The sequence below is a fragment of the Gracilinanus agilis genome, chromosome 1, assembly GCF_016433145.1.
Source record: "Gracilinanus agilis isolate LMUSP501 chromosome 1, AgileGrace, whole genome shotgun sequence".
In the NCBI taxonomy this organism is placed as follows: domain Eukaryota; kingdom Metazoa; phylum Chordata; class Mammalia; order Didelphimorphia; family Didelphidae; genus Gracilinanus; species Gracilinanus agilis.
This window is the reverse complement of record NC_058130.1, coordinates 587,027,677-587,048,931: the sequence shown is the minus strand read 5'-3', so window position 1 is coordinate 587,048,931 and position 21,255 is coordinate 587,027,677. Positions and strand designations below refer to the sequence as shown.

Here is a 21,255-nt window from a genome sequence, read left to right as displayed (position 1 = left end):
CTCAATTGGGAGAGGGAGTGAAGAAGATGGAAAGGCTAGTTATAAACAAAGAATGTATGTAAAAAGGTTTAATACATAAAAATGTTAATTATATAATTCCATTTAATTAAGAGGCACCATAGCATAGTAGACAGTGCCCTAGACCTAAAGTTAGGAAGTCCTCAGTTAAAATCCTGTCTCAGAAACTTACTATGATCCTAAGCAAATCATTCTAACTTCTATAAGATTCTATACAATAAGAATATCATCATCATCTTGCTGTCTCACAAGAGTTGTTATAAGTTTCAAATGAGATATATATAAAAGCATTCTACAAATCTAGAAGCCCTAGATAAATATTATTAATAATCAGCAATGATAACATTGCTTTAAAATACAGATATCTCTAACATTGAGAACTTATAGAGATCTCTTAATTGTATTTTTTGCCAATTCTTACTCCACTGTGCTTCCCAAAGTTTCTCTCTCCCAGTTAGTTCTCTGGCCCTGCTCAATGCCCTATCATAGTTGATTTTATGTTGGAAAGTCATCACCTTAACCATCAAACATTTAGTCACTGTTTGTTCTAGAGACCTACTTCCCATCGTTATTCCACTGCCCTCAGACATACACAACTCTATATAGAATTGCTTTTTTTATAAATCGCTATCTTATTCAAAATCCAAAGAAGTTGTGCCTTTAGAGCAATTGTAAAGAATGCTCTAAGTCAAAGTGACCCAAATGTTGTTATTCAATCACTTCATTCATGTCCAACTTTTCATGATCCCATTTGGGATTTCTCTTGCAAAGATACTAGAGTGGTTTGTCATTTCCTTCTCCAGCTCATTTTAGACATGAGGAAAATGAGGCAAACAGGGTTAAATGCCCAGGGTCACACAGCTAGTAGATATCTGAGGCTAGATTTGCATTCGAGGTCTTCCTGACTTCTGGCACATACTCTATCCACTTTCTGATCCACCAAGCTGATCCAAAGAGGAGAATATAATAAAAATTGTTCATTATCACAATAACATCTAATTCACTTATTCCTACATTCACTCAACACTCTGTGCCCATAAAGCTAAGCCCTGTAGGGATTTACAGAAGCATAGTAAAGAACTGCAGCCCTCAAGTAATCTCTAACAATATGATCTAACCATGTGATTCTTGGACTGTGAATTCCTTGAGGTCAGGGACTGTCTTTTGCCTCTCTTTGTGTCCCCAATGCTTAGCACAGTGCCTGGCACATAGTAAGCACTTAATAAATGTTTAATGATCAACTGACATGATTGATAAAAATCCAAGAAATTTGCAAATAATTTTCAAACTTGTTTAAATCACAGGAATATTTTATATGTTTTTAAAATAGTGAAAACTTAGTATAGTGAATATATGTCAATTACATGATAATGGAGAAAGAGAACTAGGTAGATGATAAATGAATAAAGGAGGATGATACAAAGATAAATAGAGAGAAAGGAAAATAGAGATAATAGAGAAATAAGTATACATATAGATAATCAAAAGGCAGATAGAGAAAGGACAATAGGGGAGGAAAGAGGTAGATGGTGGTAAGAGAGAAAGATAAGTAGGTAGAGATAGACAAGAAAGATAGATGTATAGATACAGAGAAAATGACAAAAATATAGTAATAGTAACAAAAAATAAATTAAAAGCTACTAATACTATTCTAGGGTCTGTAGTTCAAAGCAATATAATTACTATCCATAGATAAATTAATGACCTACAATTTCAATAGATTAAAGAATTCCTAGTGAAGGGATTCCAATCAATGCAGATCAGCCCAGGCTCCATAATTTATAAACTTAGAGAATTGCCTAAGAACACTGAGATGTTAGGTGACTTGTCCAAAGTCATGCAAGGTACTCTCACCATGGTGAGCCCTGGTGTTCTAGTCTGTATTTGTCTTTCTTTAGTTGCCAAGATGACTAAAAAAGTTAGGCTGTTTGGATAAGTAGCCCAATGTAGGTGGTAAACTTCATCCAAGAATAAATACCAAAGGATCATAGTGTCCTAGGATCTTAGATGAGAGCTGGAAGGTACATCAGAAGTATCTAGTCCAACACTCATTTCACAAATGAGAAATTGAATCCTAAGTAGGTTAAGTGACTTGACTAAGATCACACATACTTTCAAGAGACTGATAGTCAACAAGTACCTTAAAGGAAACTAGAAAAAAACTTTGAAAATAATGCATAGGGTTACAAAATCCTTTATATGCCTTCTACTGCCTTGTACTTGGAGGTAAATAACAAACACTTGTTCATTGAATACTTCATTTGATCTTGAGCAAATATTATTATCTCTTTTCTAGAAGAGGAAATTAAATTGCAGAAAACTTTAGTTACTTCCTAAGGTCAATCTGGACTTAAATCTGAGTCTTCTGACTCCCAAATCTGGTCTTTTCTGGTATATTAAATCTGTCTCTCCAATCAGTCAGTAATATAGAGATTTTTTAAAAGAGAAAACAACTGAATTTGGAAGGGTTTTTCATATGAACTATAAATGAAAAATTAACAATTTTATAAAACATCCAAAATCTAAGCTCACTTGCACAAAAGTCTATCAAATCTTAATTTCCACAAAATAGTTTAATGGCAAACATTCTGTACTTTTTAAAAAAAAAACTTTTTTTTTCCCATACCAAGGTGGGTCAGATTGAAAACAAATGTTAATAAGCCAAAGTTGAAAATGATTTCAAGTGGAATTTGATTCAACTTACATAGTTTAACCCTTCTATTCTTCAATTCATTTGTGATGGGAGTTAAATTTCCCTACCTGATTTATGACTTCTGAAAAAACTATTCACCAACAAATATCTGGCAGTTCTTTGAATTAAGCTGGGTGGCTTGAAGCACTGGTGTTAAACAGAAACCGTGCAGGGGGGGAGCTCTACATTGTATGTAAGGATCTCTGTTGGCAGCCTCTTGCTTTAAAAAAATCACATATTAATATTATCTATATTCTAGTGTATTTTTTAATATTTCCCAATTACATATTAATCTTTTTTAGGCCATACCTGGGAGCATCTAGGACCCATTCAACCCCTCTCTGAACTATGAGTTGCCACCTCTGGAATAGAGTATAGAGTGTTGTTCCTGGAGTCAGTCCTTAAAATCAGACACTTTAAAAAAATTAGCAATTTTATAAAACATTCAAAATCTAAGCTCACTTGCACAAAAGTCCACAAAATACCAAGTTCTACAAAATAGTTTGAAGTAACACCTTGAGCAAGTCATATTTTCTCAATTATAAAATGGGGATAACAATAGCACCTATTTCATAGGGCTATTGTGAGAACAAATGAAAGGAGCCAATATATGTAAAACATTTTGCAAACTTTAAAGCACTATATAAATCTCAATTGTTACCTCTACCATTATTATTATTATTATTTCTAATACCACAACTACAACTCAGAAGCTATATTCACACAGGGAAATTACAAAACATTTTTCAAGTCATTCCCATGAAAATTCTGAGGTTTATAAAGGGGAAAAAAACTTTAATAGACCCAGAATTCTACAAAGTTTCCCTGATTTCCCACATCTAAAAATCTGTCTTTCCTTTCCTTCCTCAGACTCTCCATAGTACTTTCTTTGTTCCTCTTATACATCAAAATACATGTATTTTGCACTATTTATGTAGTTGTTTTATCTCTCCTTTTAAACAATAAACTCCTTGAGGACAGGCAAAAGATTTTCAATATCTTCATAATTCCCTCATTTCCTGGCACAAATCACAATGTAATGGTATAATATGTTTGAAAAAAATGAAATAAATTTAAGTATCAGTTGCCTTCAGCATGCTACATATAGAAATATATTCCTGATACTATATATATTTTGTACATACATACATATTTCTATCTTTTCCTATAAATTTTGGCTAATTGACTCACTATCTGCAAAAGAATGTGTTTTTAAGTAAGCAATTTGTTGAGTAACAAATAAAATAAATATGCAGTTTTGTTGTATGACTACACAGCTGGCTTCCAAACATCTGACTTTTATGCATGCTTTTTACATGGTTGAACATTCTAAAAATAAGCATGTTTTAAAAATGCTTCCTCCATCTTTTCCATCCCTTTCAGTGTTTTTCCTTTTCTTTTTTTTTAACTTCTGAACATATAATCACTGCTGCAGGTGTCTCCCACATGTGCTAAATCTATCTATGGGTTTCTTTAGGAGGTTTCTGTAATAATTATTAACACTGTCACCACGACCTGAGATCATGTATTTTCTGACAATCCTCTGAGGGGGTTCTCTATAGCATAAGATTATTTCTCTCTGTAGTCTCCAGACTCTCTATGGTAGACTGTTGGTCATAAATGACGATTAAATGAAAGTTGCTTGCATCTGGTTTATCTGTTAGTTCTATGCAGTCAAACCACACCATTCTATCTGTGCAGTCCCTTATTTTACCAACTTCAAGGCTCTCTGATTTCAGCGGTGTGGGTATTCTAGACGCCTCCACAATTTGGTAGAGGGGCTTTCATTATGCTTCTTTTTTTTTTAAACCCTTCCCTTCTGTCTTAGAATCGATCCTGTCCATTTTGAGGCAGAGGAGTGACAGAGCCAACGCAATTGGAGTTGAGTGACTGCCCAGGATCCCACAGCTAGGGAAGTATCTGAGACCTGATATGAACCCAGGTCCTCCCGACTCCAGATCTGACACTCTATCCACTGAGCCACCTTGCTGCCCCCATAATTTATTTCAGCTGAAATAATTCATTATCCAATGGCCAAATTTCTGGTGATAAACCTCTCCTTCATACCAATCAGACTGATCCATTTGCTTTTTCCAAACTCCTGCCTTCACACCTTTGCACAGGCTGTTCCTCATGCCTAAAATGCATTCTTTCTTCCATTTTGTCTCTTGGAATTCTTTAACTTCCTCCAAGGTTCTTCTTAAGTACCACCTTCTACAAGAAGGCTTTCCTGATCCTCCTGGTCATCAATGCTCTCTCCTTCCTCACATTATCTTCCATTTCTTCATTAGTATATATCCTATATCCCTTCTGTAGAATATGTTTCTTGAATGCAAGGACTATTTCTCTTGTCTTTGTACCACTAGCCCCTAGGCTCAGGATCCTGGTCATAGCACATGTTTATTAAATGTTTGCTAAATTCATTTCAGTTCCATCCCTCACCACACTGGTCATCAAAACCTCTCCAGCCTGAGACCTTTGAGGCTTGCACTCCTGTCAAATCCTTTGACACCCACAGAGGGTTTAATCCAAGCCTTAATAAGGCTTTAAAATAGGACTTAAAAAAAAAAAAAAGACCCTGAAGAAAAAAGATAAATTCCTTTTTCTACCCTCGGAGGACCTGCATTTTTAGAACTCAGAAGAAAGAACCAGGTTGGGAATGTTTGTCTCTGAAATGCCAATGACCGCTGAATTCCACGTTTTCCCTACAGCTTCCTGGATACCTTTAAACATTCTCCTGTTAGACAGCCAAGAGTTGCAATGGCGGGGGAAGCTTTGCCTCCTTTGGTGTTTATTTCCAAAGGAAAGCTGGCGGATCCTCGTCAGGACTAACTGCTTTCATTTTGTCCTGTGTCGAAATGTTTCCAACCCAAAAGTACCCCCATGCCTTCCCCTTCATATTTTGGTTTTGCAGCTGGTCATGGACATCTCCCTTAAAGACCTGAGAACAGCGGTAATAGCAGCGGCCCTTCAAACAAGGGTGATCTCCTAGCAACGAACTAGATTAAAAGGCCCCCAATTCCCACTCCACCTCTTTCTTTTTATTATGTGGAGCTGGAGTGCCCAGACTCCACTCAAGCCTCCCACTGAAATCTAGTGGGGTTTTAAGGGCAGGCCTGCTGAGGTTACTTATTCTTCTCTGTAACCCTTCTATTTGTAGCATCCCAAGAATCCAACCTAAAACAAAGGATGAATTTTCTCTTTACACAAAAGCAAGGACTTCAAAAGAACAAAAAACAAGGGGCATGAGGTGTTCAGGGAAACATTAAATATTGTGGTAAATATTAAATACCGCCTATTTCCCCCAAAATTCCTCCTTTGGAAACTAAATGTGTCCCATTGTTTCTGAGCTTAGCCTGAAATGAGTATCTTGAGCTGTTTTAACCTAAGAAATTACCACACAGCATTTCCTTTAAGTTTTCTGTGCCATAAAACTGGTTTCATTGTGAATGATAAAGGGACAGGTTACTAGGCTTTACTTCCTACCATTTAAAGGTTTATCCACTGTTAAGACACTGATTAGAATGTTACTCCACTGAGTATTATTTATTCATTCTTCCAGCAAGCATTTACTGAGCCCTGGTTAATTAACAGGCACTTTCTAGGCACTGAGGGGGTCTGAAAGCAAAACTGAAACAGACCTTGCCCTGGATAAGCTTCCATTCTATTGATAGAAAAACAATGTATACAAAGAGAATGAATTTGGACAATGGAAAAGCACTTTTGAATCAGAGGACCTGGGATCAAATCCCATGTGTCTGACTACCCGGAAGAACTTGGGCAAATCACACACAACCTCCTGGGTGTCAGCTGCTTTATCTATAAAATGACAGGGGTTCCAAGAATTTACTAAAGGCAAAGCACAGGGAATTGGTCGATTATAGCTCTAAGTCCAAAGTAATTTTGGGGTTGAGGGAGGGCACTAGCCATTGGAAAAGAATCAGGATAGACCTCTTAGATGGAACTTGAGTCCTTGAGGAAGTTAGGAATTCTAAGAAAAGAGGAAAGGTTTTGTTCTAGGCATAGAGCATGGGTGCTGAAAAATCTTGGAGACAAGAGATGGAATGCCACTTAAGGAAAATAGTAAATAAGCCAGTTCAGCTAGAAGAAGGCACAATGGGGAGTAATATGCAATAAGTCTAGAAAGACAGGGCAATCAAACAATCAAGAAACATTTTTCTAAGCACCTACTATGTGCTAGGAACTGTGTTAAGTGCAGGAGATAAGAAAAGAAGCAAAAGATAGTCCCTGCCCCCAAGGAGTTTACAATCTAATGGGGGAGAGAATGTCAACTATATAAAAGCAAGCAATATACAGAATAAATAGGAAGTAATTAACAAAGGGAAGCGACTGGGATTAAGAAGGTTGGGGAAGATTTCCTGTAGAATGTGAGATTTTAGTTGGGACTTTAAAGAAAGCCTGTCAGGGAGGGTCAGTAGTCCAGGCTGAGGAAGGAAAGGTTCGTGCCAAGTTGTGAAGGGCATTAAATATCAAACAGAGGGACCTTGTATTTTATCCAAAATTAGAAACTACCCTATTGAGGTGGCATATTAATCCTTAGCGACACACCTTAATCTGCCTTATTTAATAAAATGTGGAGTTATGAAAGTAATCCATTAGTATGTTCAGCAACTGATGGGGCAAAAGTAATTTACTGTTTCATAAGAGGCAAGAAATAAAGAATCCAGAACTGAAAAAGGAATTTTAGATCAACCACCATCTATTTACAGAACTTGGCTGTTTGGCCTGGCTAATGAGCCAGATCCATTCAAAGTTTCAGGATTTTAGGGAAGCAAACTAGTAAGACAGGACACTGAAGAATGACACAGGGCTGTTGCACTGAAGAATATGTCAGTGGTCACTTGTAGAGGCCAGGGCATGTGGTTAAAAAGTTAAGGAAAAAGACGGGAGAAGGGAGCAAAGATTCCTTCTAACCTATATAGAGCAACCCAGTGTCCCCACTCCCACCCCCAGCTTCCATCTTCACCCAGCTATGGACTGATGGACTGTGTACTCATCTATTGTCAGGCTAGCCAATGAATCAAAAGTTAAATCCAGTTAAATCAAGAACAGGAAAAAAAGGTAAGAGTAAACACATCAGAGGCAGGCAGAGGGTAATTTTAGTAGACTTTAGAAGCTGAAAAAATTCTGGTACTAAAAGTACCTTAACAAAACTCTAAATCACTAAGAAGAAGAAAAAAATGCCTTTGTGAAAAATATACCCAGCCTAAGGTTTTTCTAAGTTAAACAAATTACAGAATAAAAGGCTTTAATGCCTCAACTTAATTATAAACACAACCAAATTGCCCTTTGTGGGCTAAGTGATGATAAAATCATTATTCTCCTTCCCGGAACAATAACAATAAACAAGTTAGAGTTCCCCAACTTCCCCACTGAGTCCGAGCCTTTCCAGTGTAGAATGTTTGTTTGCTTCCCTCCCAAGGGATAAACACCCAAGGCAATGACCCTCCCTAGTCTAGCATGCTGAGATCCAGAAGAGTTTTGTTAATTATGATGTCTGTTGTTTCAAACCTAACTCAATCCTCCACAGTACTGGTTGTCTATGCAGTGACCCCTCTGCATTTCTTCATGTTAACCAGAGCTGTTTCACTCTTCCTTACAGTCTTATTGAATTCGGTTTTATTAGCTACTTAAATTAAAATTTTAACTATTTAACTATGGTATTTATACAGAATGAAAACATTTTCAGAAACTTTCTCAGCAACTCTGGGATGTTGAAGCTGATTTATATCATGTCAGGCACAAAAGTTCTCAACACCTATTAAAGTCACTTTCTACTAGATGCCTTAGGAAACTGGCTATTTGCCAAAAAGAGTTCATTAAATTACACTATAGATTGCTACAAAAGAAATGGAACTATTTTAAGCAAACATCACATAGACAGGAAAAAAGCTGCTTCAATTGACTATAATAATTTTAATTAATATGGCTCAAATACCAATTGATATAAAGGTATAATGTATACTCTTCTTTTTCTAATAATACACTAATTTTCAAACAATTATTCCTACATGGCACAGTTCTTGAATACGTCCAGTTACTTAAAATAACTTTTGTTTCATCCTCCATAACATTTTTCCACAAATCCAGAAGTTAAATGCTAAGCAACTGTCAAAAGTATGCATTTCTTTCCTTTAAGAAAAACAAACCTTATGTTCAAACAAATATCATTACCATAACTCAGTCCACACTCCCACATACCTGATTTGAACACACACATAACAAACAGAATCTAAGAAATAGTCAAATGGAATGTGCATAGATATTTCTAATAAGCCTGTTTATTCTCATAGTGCAATATGGTGGCATGATTACTGCCCAACATCAATCTGATTTTCTTTTAATACTAAAGTCTAGTATTAAAAGTTATATTCACCTCCTAATACTAGATCATATCTACAAAATGGTAGCAAGAAATACAAAATGCACTATATCAATGGCCTTCCCTAAACTCTCATACAAATCAACATTGAGTGGTTTTTTTTAATTATTTTGAGGAACTTACCCATTAGGATTTGCACTCTGCTAAACTACAGCATGCATGCTAGAAATAGACTTGGGAAAAGTCTGATAGCCAAATTCTGCCCTCAGAATTGCATGTGTGTTCCTCCCTCCCTAACGGGGCAATGAAGAAGATAGGGGATCCAGCCAAAAGACGGAATGTGGCCTTTGACAAATTGAAAATAAAACTGAAGAACTGCATAAGATAGGCCAAAACTTGTGCAGCTGAAAAACTAGCTAGTGAATATGTGCACAGAAATTGATAAGTTGCATTGCATAAGGGATTTTTGCATGTCGACCAAACTGATATGATAGACAGCAACAGCCCTGGAGGTGCAGTTTTGGAGAGTTAGCATAACAATCTGCCAGCAAAGAAGGATTTACAAAACCAGATCTAATGGTCCCATTGAAGCAATAAATAAATAATGTTTGATGGGTTTCAAATAGCTTTGACAAATAATTAGTTAAAGAGATAAATTAGAGTTAAAGACTTTTAAAAGTTTACAATTTGACCTGGTAGCCTATACTAAGAACAGACAATGCTTACACACCAGGGCAGGCTACTAAAAAGGTCTCTCAAACAATCATATATTTTACAGACTATTTTCCCTCAGCATTCTTGTTTAATGTTTTGTTTTCAAGGAAAAAATTTTTAAGTTACTCATTATTTACAGTATCTGAAAACTAAAAATAAATTCAAAGGAATAAAATAGTGAATTATTATATTCTCAACTTTAACTAAAGATAATTAGAGATGATTTGCTCTTTATCCCAAAAAAAAGGATATTATGAATTTGATTAAAAGACATCATCTGAAGAGTACCTGTTTTTCATTTAATGTTCTTTTTGGTAAATATATACTATATTTTACTCTCAGTAAGGATTAAAACCCTGTGGGCAAATGAATGTGGCTTAGAAGGCCTGAAGCCTCATTGTGGATTTGCCACCTACTACTCATTCATGCATCCAGTGAAGAGTGCAATTCTTCCATTTGTTGCAGGGAGGGGGGGTAGAATCATCAATATATGATCACAGAGAGTTTTTCTTTTTTTTTTTTAACAATATGCAAATTCTCAAGAATTTTCTTCTGGTACAAGATATTTTCCTTCTACACCCAAAACATTAAGTAGTGACAAGCAATTTTTTTTTCCTTCAAATTTTGGAAAACGTCATTGCTCTCTCTGAAGAATCTCCAGACCACTACCCAGAGCTCCTGCCAGTTTCCTGTCAAGTTGCTGCAGTGACAATACTGTGGCAGCGTTCAGCAAGGCTGAAATAACTTGGAGAACAAGGGCATGCACGCCGTGGTGCCATTGCCACACCCCTTAAACAGCTGATGGGAAAATCAACTATTGAATTACAGACGTAGGGGAGCAGGATTTCCCTGCTCTCAAGTGGAAAGGGAAGCCCATTCCCTCCCCTCCTACAGAAGAGTGGATCTAAAAACCAGCATCAGCTGTAGATCAGCTGTTTGAGGAGTGGAAAGTGGATGATGTGTGGGTAGAACCAAGGCACTCATCCTGGCTGACACCAATGGTGGTGGTGGTGGAATTCATTCATTCAGGTATTCATTCCGGCACTCAGTGAATAGTTCTTGGGTACCCATTATGTTGATAGTCCTGTGCTAATTATGTTGTGGGATATAAAACATGTGAGGTACCACACTTAACCTGAGAGTCACAGGACCTGAGATCAGCATCCTGCCTCTGCCTCTTACTCTCTGTGTGAACCTTGGGTAAATCCTTTAATCTCTCTTTGGCCTTTCTTTCCTTTTTTTTTTTAAACCCTTACCTTCCATCTTAGAACCAATACCGTGTATTGGCTCCAAGGCAGAAGAGCAGAAAGGACTAGGCAGTAAGGGCTAAGTGGCTTACACAAGGTCACACAGCTAGGAAGTGTCTAAAGCCAAATTTGAACACAGGAGACTTCCCATCTCCAGGCTTAGCTCTCAATCCACTGAGCCACCTCACTGCCCCCTCTCTCGGGTTTCTTAATTTCTATTTCCTCATCTGCAAAACAGGGGGCTTATACTGAGTAACTTCTAAAGACCTTTTGAGCACCATGCTTTCAAGAAGCTTATAAACTAGAAAGGACATACACAAATTACAAGAAGAAACAATAAAAGATGATATTTAATTAAATACTGAATAAGAAGTTTTTTGTTGTTCATGTCCAACTTTCATGACCCTATTTTGGGTTTTCTTGGCAAAGATACCAGAGTGGTTTGCCATTTCCTTCTCCAGCTCATTTTACAAATGGAAAACTGAGGCCAACAGGATTAAGTGACTTCCCCAGGGTCACAAAGCTAATAAGTGTCTGAGGCTGGATTTGAACTCAAGAAAATGAGTCTTCCTGATTTCAGACCCAGAACTTTATCCACTACACCTAGCCACCCCAATTAGTGACTCTTATTGGTCTATTGCTGATAAAGTTGGAGTGGATCATAATGTCCCTACTTTGCAAGGGTTGGGCTAATAAGGAGGAAACAACAGTAGTATTTTTCAACCTGTGCTCTCCAGCTACTCCTTTCTAGGTACATTTCTTATAGGTTGATTTAAATGACCAAGCTCTGCACTGTGCCAGGATTTCACACAGTAGCCAAAAAAAGAAAAGACAATCTGTCATATCCCCTAGCAACTTCACTAAACCACCAAAATAAGGAAACAAAAGACACAGCTCAGGGTCTTTTGCTGAAAAGCTTGAAGCCTAGTTCCCCATCATGAAATAGCTCCGCCCTCTCCTCTTCACATAAGTAAAGCCTCACCAACCTCCAAGATACGGTTCAAATCATATATATGGTTCTTGGGAAGCTGAGATGATCTCCTACAATCCTAACTGAGACTTCAAAGATTATTCACTCTGTAATTCATTCATTGAAAATGATTTCAACAAATAGCATGGTTTAATGGAAGTCAGTCAAATCAACAAGCATTTATTAAACACCTCTATCGCTAGCCCAGTACTGTGCAAAGTGTAGGAAAGCCCTCTCACTTCGGAAACAGGAGATAACTGGGTTTGAATCCAAATGATATACATTAGTGTGTCTTTTAACAAGCCACTCAAACTCACTGAGACTCAATTTCTTCATTGTGAAAGTTGGACAGAGCCTTACAACACCAGCCCATAGGTATTTTATGAACCAAGGGTTTTGTTAACCTCAAAGTGCTTTACAAATGTAAGTTATTATTTCTTAAAGGAACTAGATCATCTAAGTCCTACTATACCCCAACTTTCCAAGTGAGGAATAGAAAGAATTTGCTACATCTAATTTGTCAGTTATCCTTTTTCAGCAATGTGTCTTTTCCCCCCAAAGTGACTACAAATCTCTTGAGGACAGGAGTTATATTTCTGGGGCTCATCTCAGTACCCTTATTTACAGTAAGTGCTCAAACACTCAAGATTGGGGCAACTTCTAGGATAATCTAATAATAGCTAGAATTTATGTAGTTTATGAAGCACTTTACAAATATTATTTCAGTTGAACCTCACAACTCTTTTGAGGAAGGTAGAATTATCCCCATTTTTACAGATAATAAAACTGAGGATGATACTCTTTTTTTAAAATCCTTACCTTCTATCTTAGAATCAATATTGTGTATTGGTTCCAAGGCAGAAGAGGTACAAGAGATAGGCAATGGGGTTGAGCAACTTGCCCAGAATCACACAGCTGAGAAGTGCTGAGGTAAAGTTCGAACCCAGGACCCCTGTCTCTAAGCCTGGCTCTCAATCCACTGAGCTACCTAGCTGCCCACAGCTGACAGAGTTTACAAATTGTACAGAATCACAAAGAGAGTAAGTTATCTGAGAAAAGATTTGAATTTAGGGGCTTATTCCTACTCTCTCCACTACGCCATGTAGGTACATCTGCTGTTTCTAGAAAGTATAATAATAATTACTACTATAAGTATTATTTTAATATTTAATTATGCATTGATATTTTTATTATTTAATATTTAAATCAATGTTACATTTTTATAATACAAAGTAAAACTTTTCTATTCCCTCTTAGAATAGCCTGAAGAATTGGGCTACATGATGTTCACCACTAAAAAGGTTGGCTTTCCAGCTTTATTTTCTAAGTTTTGCATAGAAACTTTACTAAAATACCTATCTTGAATTTTTCTCATTCTCTCCATTCACAGGAACACCAGGCTAACTCCAGGGCTTTAAGCAGTCCTCCCAGAAACTGATTGGATAAAGTCCTAATTGTTTTTTTTTCCTTCCAGTCTCCCCTCCAGTCCATCCTCCACATAGCAGCCAAATGACCTTCTTAAGGAACAAGTCAGATCATGTCACTTCCCTGCTAACAAAGTTTCAATGATTCCCCAGTTACTCAAGGATAAAATATAAACTCTTTTGTTTGGCATTTAAAGTCCTTTAAAATCCGACTCTTACCTTCCTTTCTGATTTCACATTATCCCAGTTCATGCAATCCCTGTTCCTAACAAACTGAAGTACTCACCTCTCTATCTTTGTAGGGAATTCTATTCTTCACGTCTTCTCCTTATAATCCCTGGGTTCCCCTCATGCCTCAGCACAGTCACTCCCTCTTAAGCCTTTCCTGATCACTTCCCTCCTTCCCAAAATTACTTTGTTTTTCCTCAATACATACTTTGCACTTTGTTGTTTAGTCCCTTTTCAGTCATGTCAGACTCTTCATCACCCCATTTGTGGCTTGCTTGGCACAGATACCTAAGTGGTTCACTATTTCCTTCTCCAGCACATTTTACAGATGAGGAAACTGAGCCAAACAAGGTTAAGTGACTTGTCCAGGGTCACATAGCTAGTAAGTGTTTGGCTAGCTGTACACCAGTTGTCAAATATATATATATATATACAATAATATGTGCTGTACACCAGTTGTCAAATATACAGGCTTTAGTATGTGTGCAGCCCACAATAGTTCCAAGTGTTATTCAAACTAGATTAAAATAAAATTGGGAAATATTAAATAAAATAAATAAAAATACAATAGGACATAGAAAACATTAATATGTTGTTTCCTAAGTCACTAAGTGACTACAAGGATCCTTATGACTGGTTAAGCTGCCCCTATTTCTATTTGGAGTTTGCCATTACTATTCTATACCATCATCACCAACCCAGTAGAGTACAAACTCTTTTGGGGATGATGGTGAAGTTGGTACATTTCCCAATGGCATCTCCAAAGTTGCTGTCTGGATACCTTGGTAGAAACTAGACTATCACATACCTGTGGGTTAATTTTAAGCTTAGAAGAGAATAGGTCAAAACTATTCACAGAGTAGGGAAGTGGAGTAAAAGAATATTGGGGAATAAGGGTAGTTGCGGTTATACTAGAGATAAACCCAATGCCTGACTATTATTATCTAATGTTAAAAAGTAATTAAAAATAAAAATAATAGTTACTACTTCCTTAATACTATATTACTTGATGCTAAATCTACAAATAGTGGAAAAAATACAAAATATACTATGTCACTAACCTTTCTTAAACTCTCAAACAGATCATCATTGAGTGCTTTTTATTATCTTTTTTTTTTAATTTTAAACCCTTAACTTCTGTGTATTGACTTATAGGTGGAAGATTGGTAAGGGTAGGCAATGGGGGTCAAGTGACTTGCCCAGGGTCACACAGCTGGGAAGGCTTTTTATTATCTTGAAGAATTTATCCAATAGGATAGGCATGAGTCTAAACTAGAGCAATGTAATGCTAAAAATTGACCTGGGAAAAGTATAATGACCAAATTCTACTCTCAAAATTGCATGAAGATAATAAATACTGCTATGCAAAGAAGGTGACATTTGACAAATGGAAAAAAAAACTGAAACTGAAGAACCATGTAAGATAAGGCAAAAATTGTGTAGTTGAAATACCAGCTACTTTGATTAGCTTCTCAAGGAAAACAAAATGAGACTTATTTTCCCACCCTCCCATTAGTTGATCATACTCTCCTGGGGGCAGGAAATAGTTGTTTAGGATCAGGCTATGTTCCCCACCAGGTGGCTTTGACACCTACTTTGGAGACCAACATTCTATGGCTGTTATCTAGTCTTCTTGACATTCTTCTGTAGACACAGTGGTTTGACTATGGCTTTCCTAAAATGTGGTGCCCAGAACTGAATATAGTATTCCATATAACAATTGAACAGGACAGTACATCATAAAACAACTACCACCCACATTCTAGTCCCCGTCTCCATTAAAGAAGTCTATGATATAATTGTGAAGTAATAGAAAAAAATAGTGGATTTGGACTAATAATAATCTTAATAATAATCCTTTCAGGTTCACAAAGCACTTACATATATTATCTCCTTTGGTCCTCAGAACAACCCAATAAGGTAGATGCTATTATCTCCATTTCATAAAAGAAAAATTGAGGATAAAGAAATTAAATTATTTGCCCAGAGTCATATGGCCAGTAATTTTCCAAAGTAGGATTTGAACCCTGGTCTTCCTGACTCCTAAAACCAATTCTCTATCCTCAGTATCACCTCACATAAGTTCAAAGTTTGGCTCATGTACTTATCTGGTGTCTTCAGGGCAATGAACTGAACCTCTTTAAACTTTTCTTTTTTTAATTCAAGTATAAGAATTTACATTTGTACCTATTAAATTTCACCTCATTTGGTCCAGGTTTCTATCCTTTGAGATCTTTTCTGGATCCCAACTCTGTCATACATGTCAGTTATCTTGTGACTTCAAATTCCACCTCACATATTTACATGTGTTACATTGGCAAATCATGAACTCCTGTCTGCCTCATCTTCTTTATCTGTAAAATGAAAAGGATGACCTCTAAGATCCCTTCCAACTTTAAATTTATAATCCTATGAGCTTTCCAAGTCTAGTGTCATTTGTAGATTTGAAAGGCATATCACCTACGCTTTTATCCAAGGTAATAATAAAAATGTTGATCATCATGGATACAAGAATAATTCCCAGAGAACAAATCCCACTGAAGACCAAATCTGTACTAAACATGGAGTCCAAATATATAGTCTCTAATCCTAGTTCTGTCTATAACTCAACCTTTCTGTTAATTGATTCCCTTGTGTAATTTGTGGGAGACTAAATGATCCCTAAATTCTTTCCAAGAAAAGTACTTTATTTTTCTAGATTAACTAGGCTAATGGAAAGAATGGAAGAAAAAGAATGCTTAAACTAAACTATTTCTTCTCAACAAGTCATCTTTATAGAAACATCTATTTAATTTACATATTAAAAAGAGGCCCAACAAATGCAGCATGCCATAGAGATAACAATAATAATAGTTTATATTTATTTTTCATTTAAAGGTTCATAAAACACTTTGAATACACTATCTGATTTTATTGACTGGATTCAGTCAAAAAACAAGCATTCACAAGCTTTCACAAAAAACAAGCATGTAAGATGAGGGAGAGTGCAGATGGCACCAAGTTTTCAAAACCAGGTGATTCGAAGGATCATGATTCCCTCAAATAAGGACCTTTATAAGAGGAGTGGGCTTGGGAGGAAAGATAATAAGTTTTATACTGGAAAGATAATAAGATACTGACAGGACATATAATTAAAATTGTCCAGTCGGGCAGTTCATGATAAGGCCCTGACAGATAGCCACTATCATTATCCTCATTTTACAGATGAACAAGAAAGAAGGTTCACTGGATTTGGAGTCAGAAGGCCTGAGTCTCAATTCTGTCTCAGATGCTTACAGCCTATGCGGCACTGGACTGGTCACTTTAACTCTCTGGAAGTCAAGTGGACCTACATGATCTTTGAGGTGATTTCCAATGCTAATCCTAAAATCATGAATGCAGCTGAAGGCTTTGGCCATAAGAGAGGTTAGGTGTTGACTTTAGAAATCTAGAGGGATCAATGAGTAGCAATTGTAACAGCATCGAAGTAGGAACAATTTAACTACCATAAAATCCCTGTTCTTATGGAACCTTGGAATCCTACATATATAATTACCAAATAGAAGTGATCACTTCTATTTAGAATTACTAAAGTTTTGGGCAGCTGGGTAGCTCAGTGGATTGAGAGCCAGGCCTAGAGACAGGAAGTCCTAGGTTCAAATCCGGCCTCAGTCACTTCCCAGCTGTGTGACCCTGGGCAAGTCACTTGACCCCCACTGCCTACCCTTACCAATCTTCTACCTATAAATCAATACACAGAAGTTAAGGGTTTAAAATTTAAAAAAAAAAAAAAAAGAATTACTAAAGTTTTGAGGAAACAGGTATGTGTGTTCACATGTGCTCCTGCTATACTTGTGCATATTTTCGGATAAATATATTCTTCAGGTTTATCCATGGGAATTAAAAATCAACAAATCAACTTAATTCAAACTATTAACTAGCTATAAAACTAATATAAATGAAGTTTTCACTTAAATGACTAAGTTATAAACAAACTAATTGTTTTTAGATAATAAAAAAATGGCAGGAAAATGAGACTGATTAGACCTAATTATACATGGTTAGGACAACATTATACAAATATCTCCAATGTCTTGGAATGCCTTATATATTGTGTGTCAAGGCAAAGTCTGCTATTTAAAAAAAATCTGGTTGCAAATATAGACAATAAAAAGTACTAATGAAGGAAAGAAGTTAGAAGTAGAACCAAAATTTGGGTATTTGAATAGTTGTTAAAGATATCTGCTAATGACCTGAAAAATGGGTTTTTTAGTGAGGTGGAAAAGTTTACTAATGAAACACATTTATTCAATGACTAAGAGGATTAAAAGTAACCCCTTTTACAGAAACCAGGCAAGTGAGCAAGGTTAGGGGCAGTCTAAATTCAATGTAAGTAAATGAAACCTACCTCCAAACAGCAATTAATTGGACTTTTAGGAATGGTCTAAGGAGCCTCCAATATCCCTTCCACATATCTTCATATCTCCTCCACCCTATTCTCCCTCCTACTGAGCTCATAGGTCTGGAGATCTACGACCAGGGAACAGGATGAAAAGCAAACTAATCAATGCAGAAGTTCAGTGATGGAGTTGATAATGAGGAGCAGACAATGCCTCACTAACTAGAATAGTTAATAACAACAACAACAAAAAAAACCCAACAAAAAAAGAACAAGATCTTAGACTTAAGAAAGGGGTAGAAAATGGCATGGAAAATATTATACATCCATTATATTAAACTGAGAATCTCTGCTCGCCAAGAATACTGCATTTAGTTTTCATCACCTCATCTCAAAAACTACAAGCAGAGAGAATCTCTTTTAAAAGCCAACAAAAAGGGGGTACATAGGGGGAAAAGTCTGGGGGTGCTGTTTGTAATTTGAAAAGAAGGCTAAGTAAAGAATTAGATAAGGCAGACAAAGAGAAAACCTAATCACTGACTAGTTAGACTCTAATTTACTTTTTTTAATTAGAGTAACATAGGAATACTTGATGAAGAGGTAGGCCATAGATTTCAAAATAAGCTAAGTGTTGAGCTACCTTAATAATTTATCTAAGTCACAAAATTCAGAGATAGTATCTCACAGAATCTGTGCTCTAGAGAAACTTATTTTGGGTGTCATCCTTCATTTTGATTGGTCCAAAGATTTGGGACAGAAAAACATAACCTCAGTTAATATAAGTGACAGGGAAAGATGAGGGTCCGTATATTTCTTTTCATTATTAAATCTTATTGGCATACTCTGGAAGTGATTAAAAAGGAGTGACTAGAAAGGTAGGATGGCTTCTATAATTACTATGTATGATTTAAATGAAACTACAAAAGTTTCATTATTTACATTTCTGTTCACTGTCAGCTCAGGAGCTAAAGAGAAATATGTGGGAAAACCTTCTCCATTGTAAAGCACTGTCCAAGTAATCCAGTGCATTCTGGGCCTTTTATGCCTTCCTCAGTTCCCTCTGGCAGAGGCCACTGACCATCTGTTTCAGTGTGGCAATCTCCTTGTCTCTGTGGGTGACTCCTACATGTCCTTTTGAGTAAATGCAGTCTTACATTGTGAAAAAAAAAAATGATTTTTAAGGCACTATATACTGATTCTCCTGCCATATCTCAGAAGTAGTTCTGTTTGAAGACTGGATTCATTAGCAAGGACATAAAAGCCAACTGTTTTGTTTATTTGTCAGAGAGTTCAAATTGCATGGTCACCAAGATTTAAAAAACACCTAAAGTGTAAAGTTGCCAAAACAACAGTGAGAGCTAAATAAAATCTTCCCGCCCCCAACCCTTAATTGATCATTAAATTGAATTTATGGTCCATCATTTTTGGTAGGCAGTCTCCTTGGCTCAAGAATCTGGACCGTCTACTCTTTCCCAGGCCTCCAAGTCCCAAGAGATTGGGATTTTGTTGAGACTGTCTCCTCACTTCATCAGTGGTCCAGAGCGGGGTAAAGGGGGGAACTGGGAAAAGGTTGGGCCAGAGAGAAAGCTTGGCCTTTTGATGAACAAGATAAGAAATGAGACAGTCTCCCCTGGCAGACTAGGGTGGCAGAGGTGATCCTAGAGGACCCCCAAGGGCAAGTGTAAGTTTTCTCTCCCCCACCCTCCACTCCCACCCCCAGCCTCATTAAGTACCAAGGACTTCTCTTCCCTACCCTTTCCCATTCTCAAGGCCTACAGACGCGCAAACACTAGGGAACTCCTCTTAAGCTCGGACAGGTGGGGGAAAAGACAGAGAAGAGCATGAGTGAAAAAGAAAACCTCTAGTCCCATCACTTGCACGAGGCGGCGCCAGCAGCAGCCAGCCCAGCCGCACGCATAAGTCTCAGCTCCGCAAATGTCAGAGCTTCAACGAGCTCTCGCTCCTGTCCTGGGGAGCTTTGCAAGCCAACCCGCGCTCACTTGCGGATCAGACCCTCCCGCTCTCCAGCTCCCTCCAAGAGCGCTAGTCACCAGAGGGCGATTTCACATAAAGAAGGGGGGAGGAGGAGGAACATTCAAAAAGGGACTTCTCTGAGTTCGGTCCCTCGAACCAGGAAATGCAAAGTGCCTCTGCCTCGCGCTCCCTCAAAACCCCCTAACCGGCAGTGACCCGCCGGCGTCTCTCCTGAAGCTGAGCGGAATACTCCCCCTCTTCTACTCCCCCCGAATGAACACACACACACACAGGCACACACGACCAAATGTCTCCGCTTCAACCTAGAGGCAGGGCCACGGCTGAGTCTAGAGCCAGGCCAGGCCTGGCCAGACTTGGCAAGATCCAAGCCAACCCTCACGGTCCCCCAACCCATACCCTCATATTCCAAGGCGCCCCCTGTCCGCAAGCGCGCCCAGCTCTCAAAAAAAAAAAAAAATAGTCCCTGTCTCCGCCCCCCAAACCTCTAGGAGGGCTACAAAACTCAACGAAGAAGAGATAGAGGTATTAGGAGATGGAATAGAGGGGAGGAGGAGTGAAAAAGACAGAGGAGAGCCGCGCTTCACCCACCTTTGCCTGCCCCGGAGGTGCCCTCGTCGCCCTGGTTAAACTCGAAAAGAAAATCAAAGTCAAACTCCTGGTCTTCTTCCAGACCGGTCATGTCTGAATCTCTGAGGGAGAGAGACACCGCCTCTCTTTCTCTCTCCCGCCTACCCCCTACTCGTTTTTTCCTTAAGTTTGTGGTGCTGTTGAGGGGTTGTTTAGGGGAAGGAAAATGGGGGGGTCTTATTAACCCTCCTGTCCTCCTCTCTTGCGGAGCCGCCCAAGGTCCCCAACAGCCACGGGAGCAAAGGGGAAGAAGGTGGAGTTGGAGCCGAGGAAGAAAATTGGGAGAGTAACTTTCTTCTTGCCCCCGACTCGGTGACTGCCTGCCTCTCCCTTCCTAAGCCTCAGTCTGGCTTCTTCTCAGTCCCTAGGACACCTGTTGATCCCCGGTAGGAGAGAGGGAGAGAAGGGCTTCGACTTTGCTTCCCCACCCCTAGCAAGAAGGGTCGCTGGCCCAGGCAGGGTCAAGCTGGAACAACGAAGTTCCCCTCCGGGCCAGACTCTATCTGCTCTCAGCTCAGTCCTCTCTCTGGCTCTCCCACCCCCGCCTGTTCTTAGCAAAGTGGGTGTAATTCAATCGCTCGGGGCTGAAGGACCAGGTACAGAGGGCGGGGGGGGGGGG

The 21,255-nt window shown here is 38.1% G+C and overlaps 1 protein-coding gene across 1 annotated transcript in view; it reads right to left on the bottom strand.

The window, feature by feature from the left end:
- The window catches only part of NFATC1 (nuclear factor of activated T cells 1), a 149,891-nt gene extending 128,691 nt beyond the window's left edge, over nucleotides 1-21,200 (bottom strand). The window contains exon 1 of the mRNA XM_044667241.1: nucleotides 20,598-21,200. Within this exon, the coding sequence (XP_044523176.1) occupies nucleotides 20,598-20,688 (91 nt within the window). The 5' untranslated portion in view covers nucleotides 20,689-21,200. The remainder of the gene's footprint in view (nucleotides 1-20,597) is intronic.
- Between the last annotated feature and the right edge of the window lie 55 nt (nucleotides 21,201-21,255).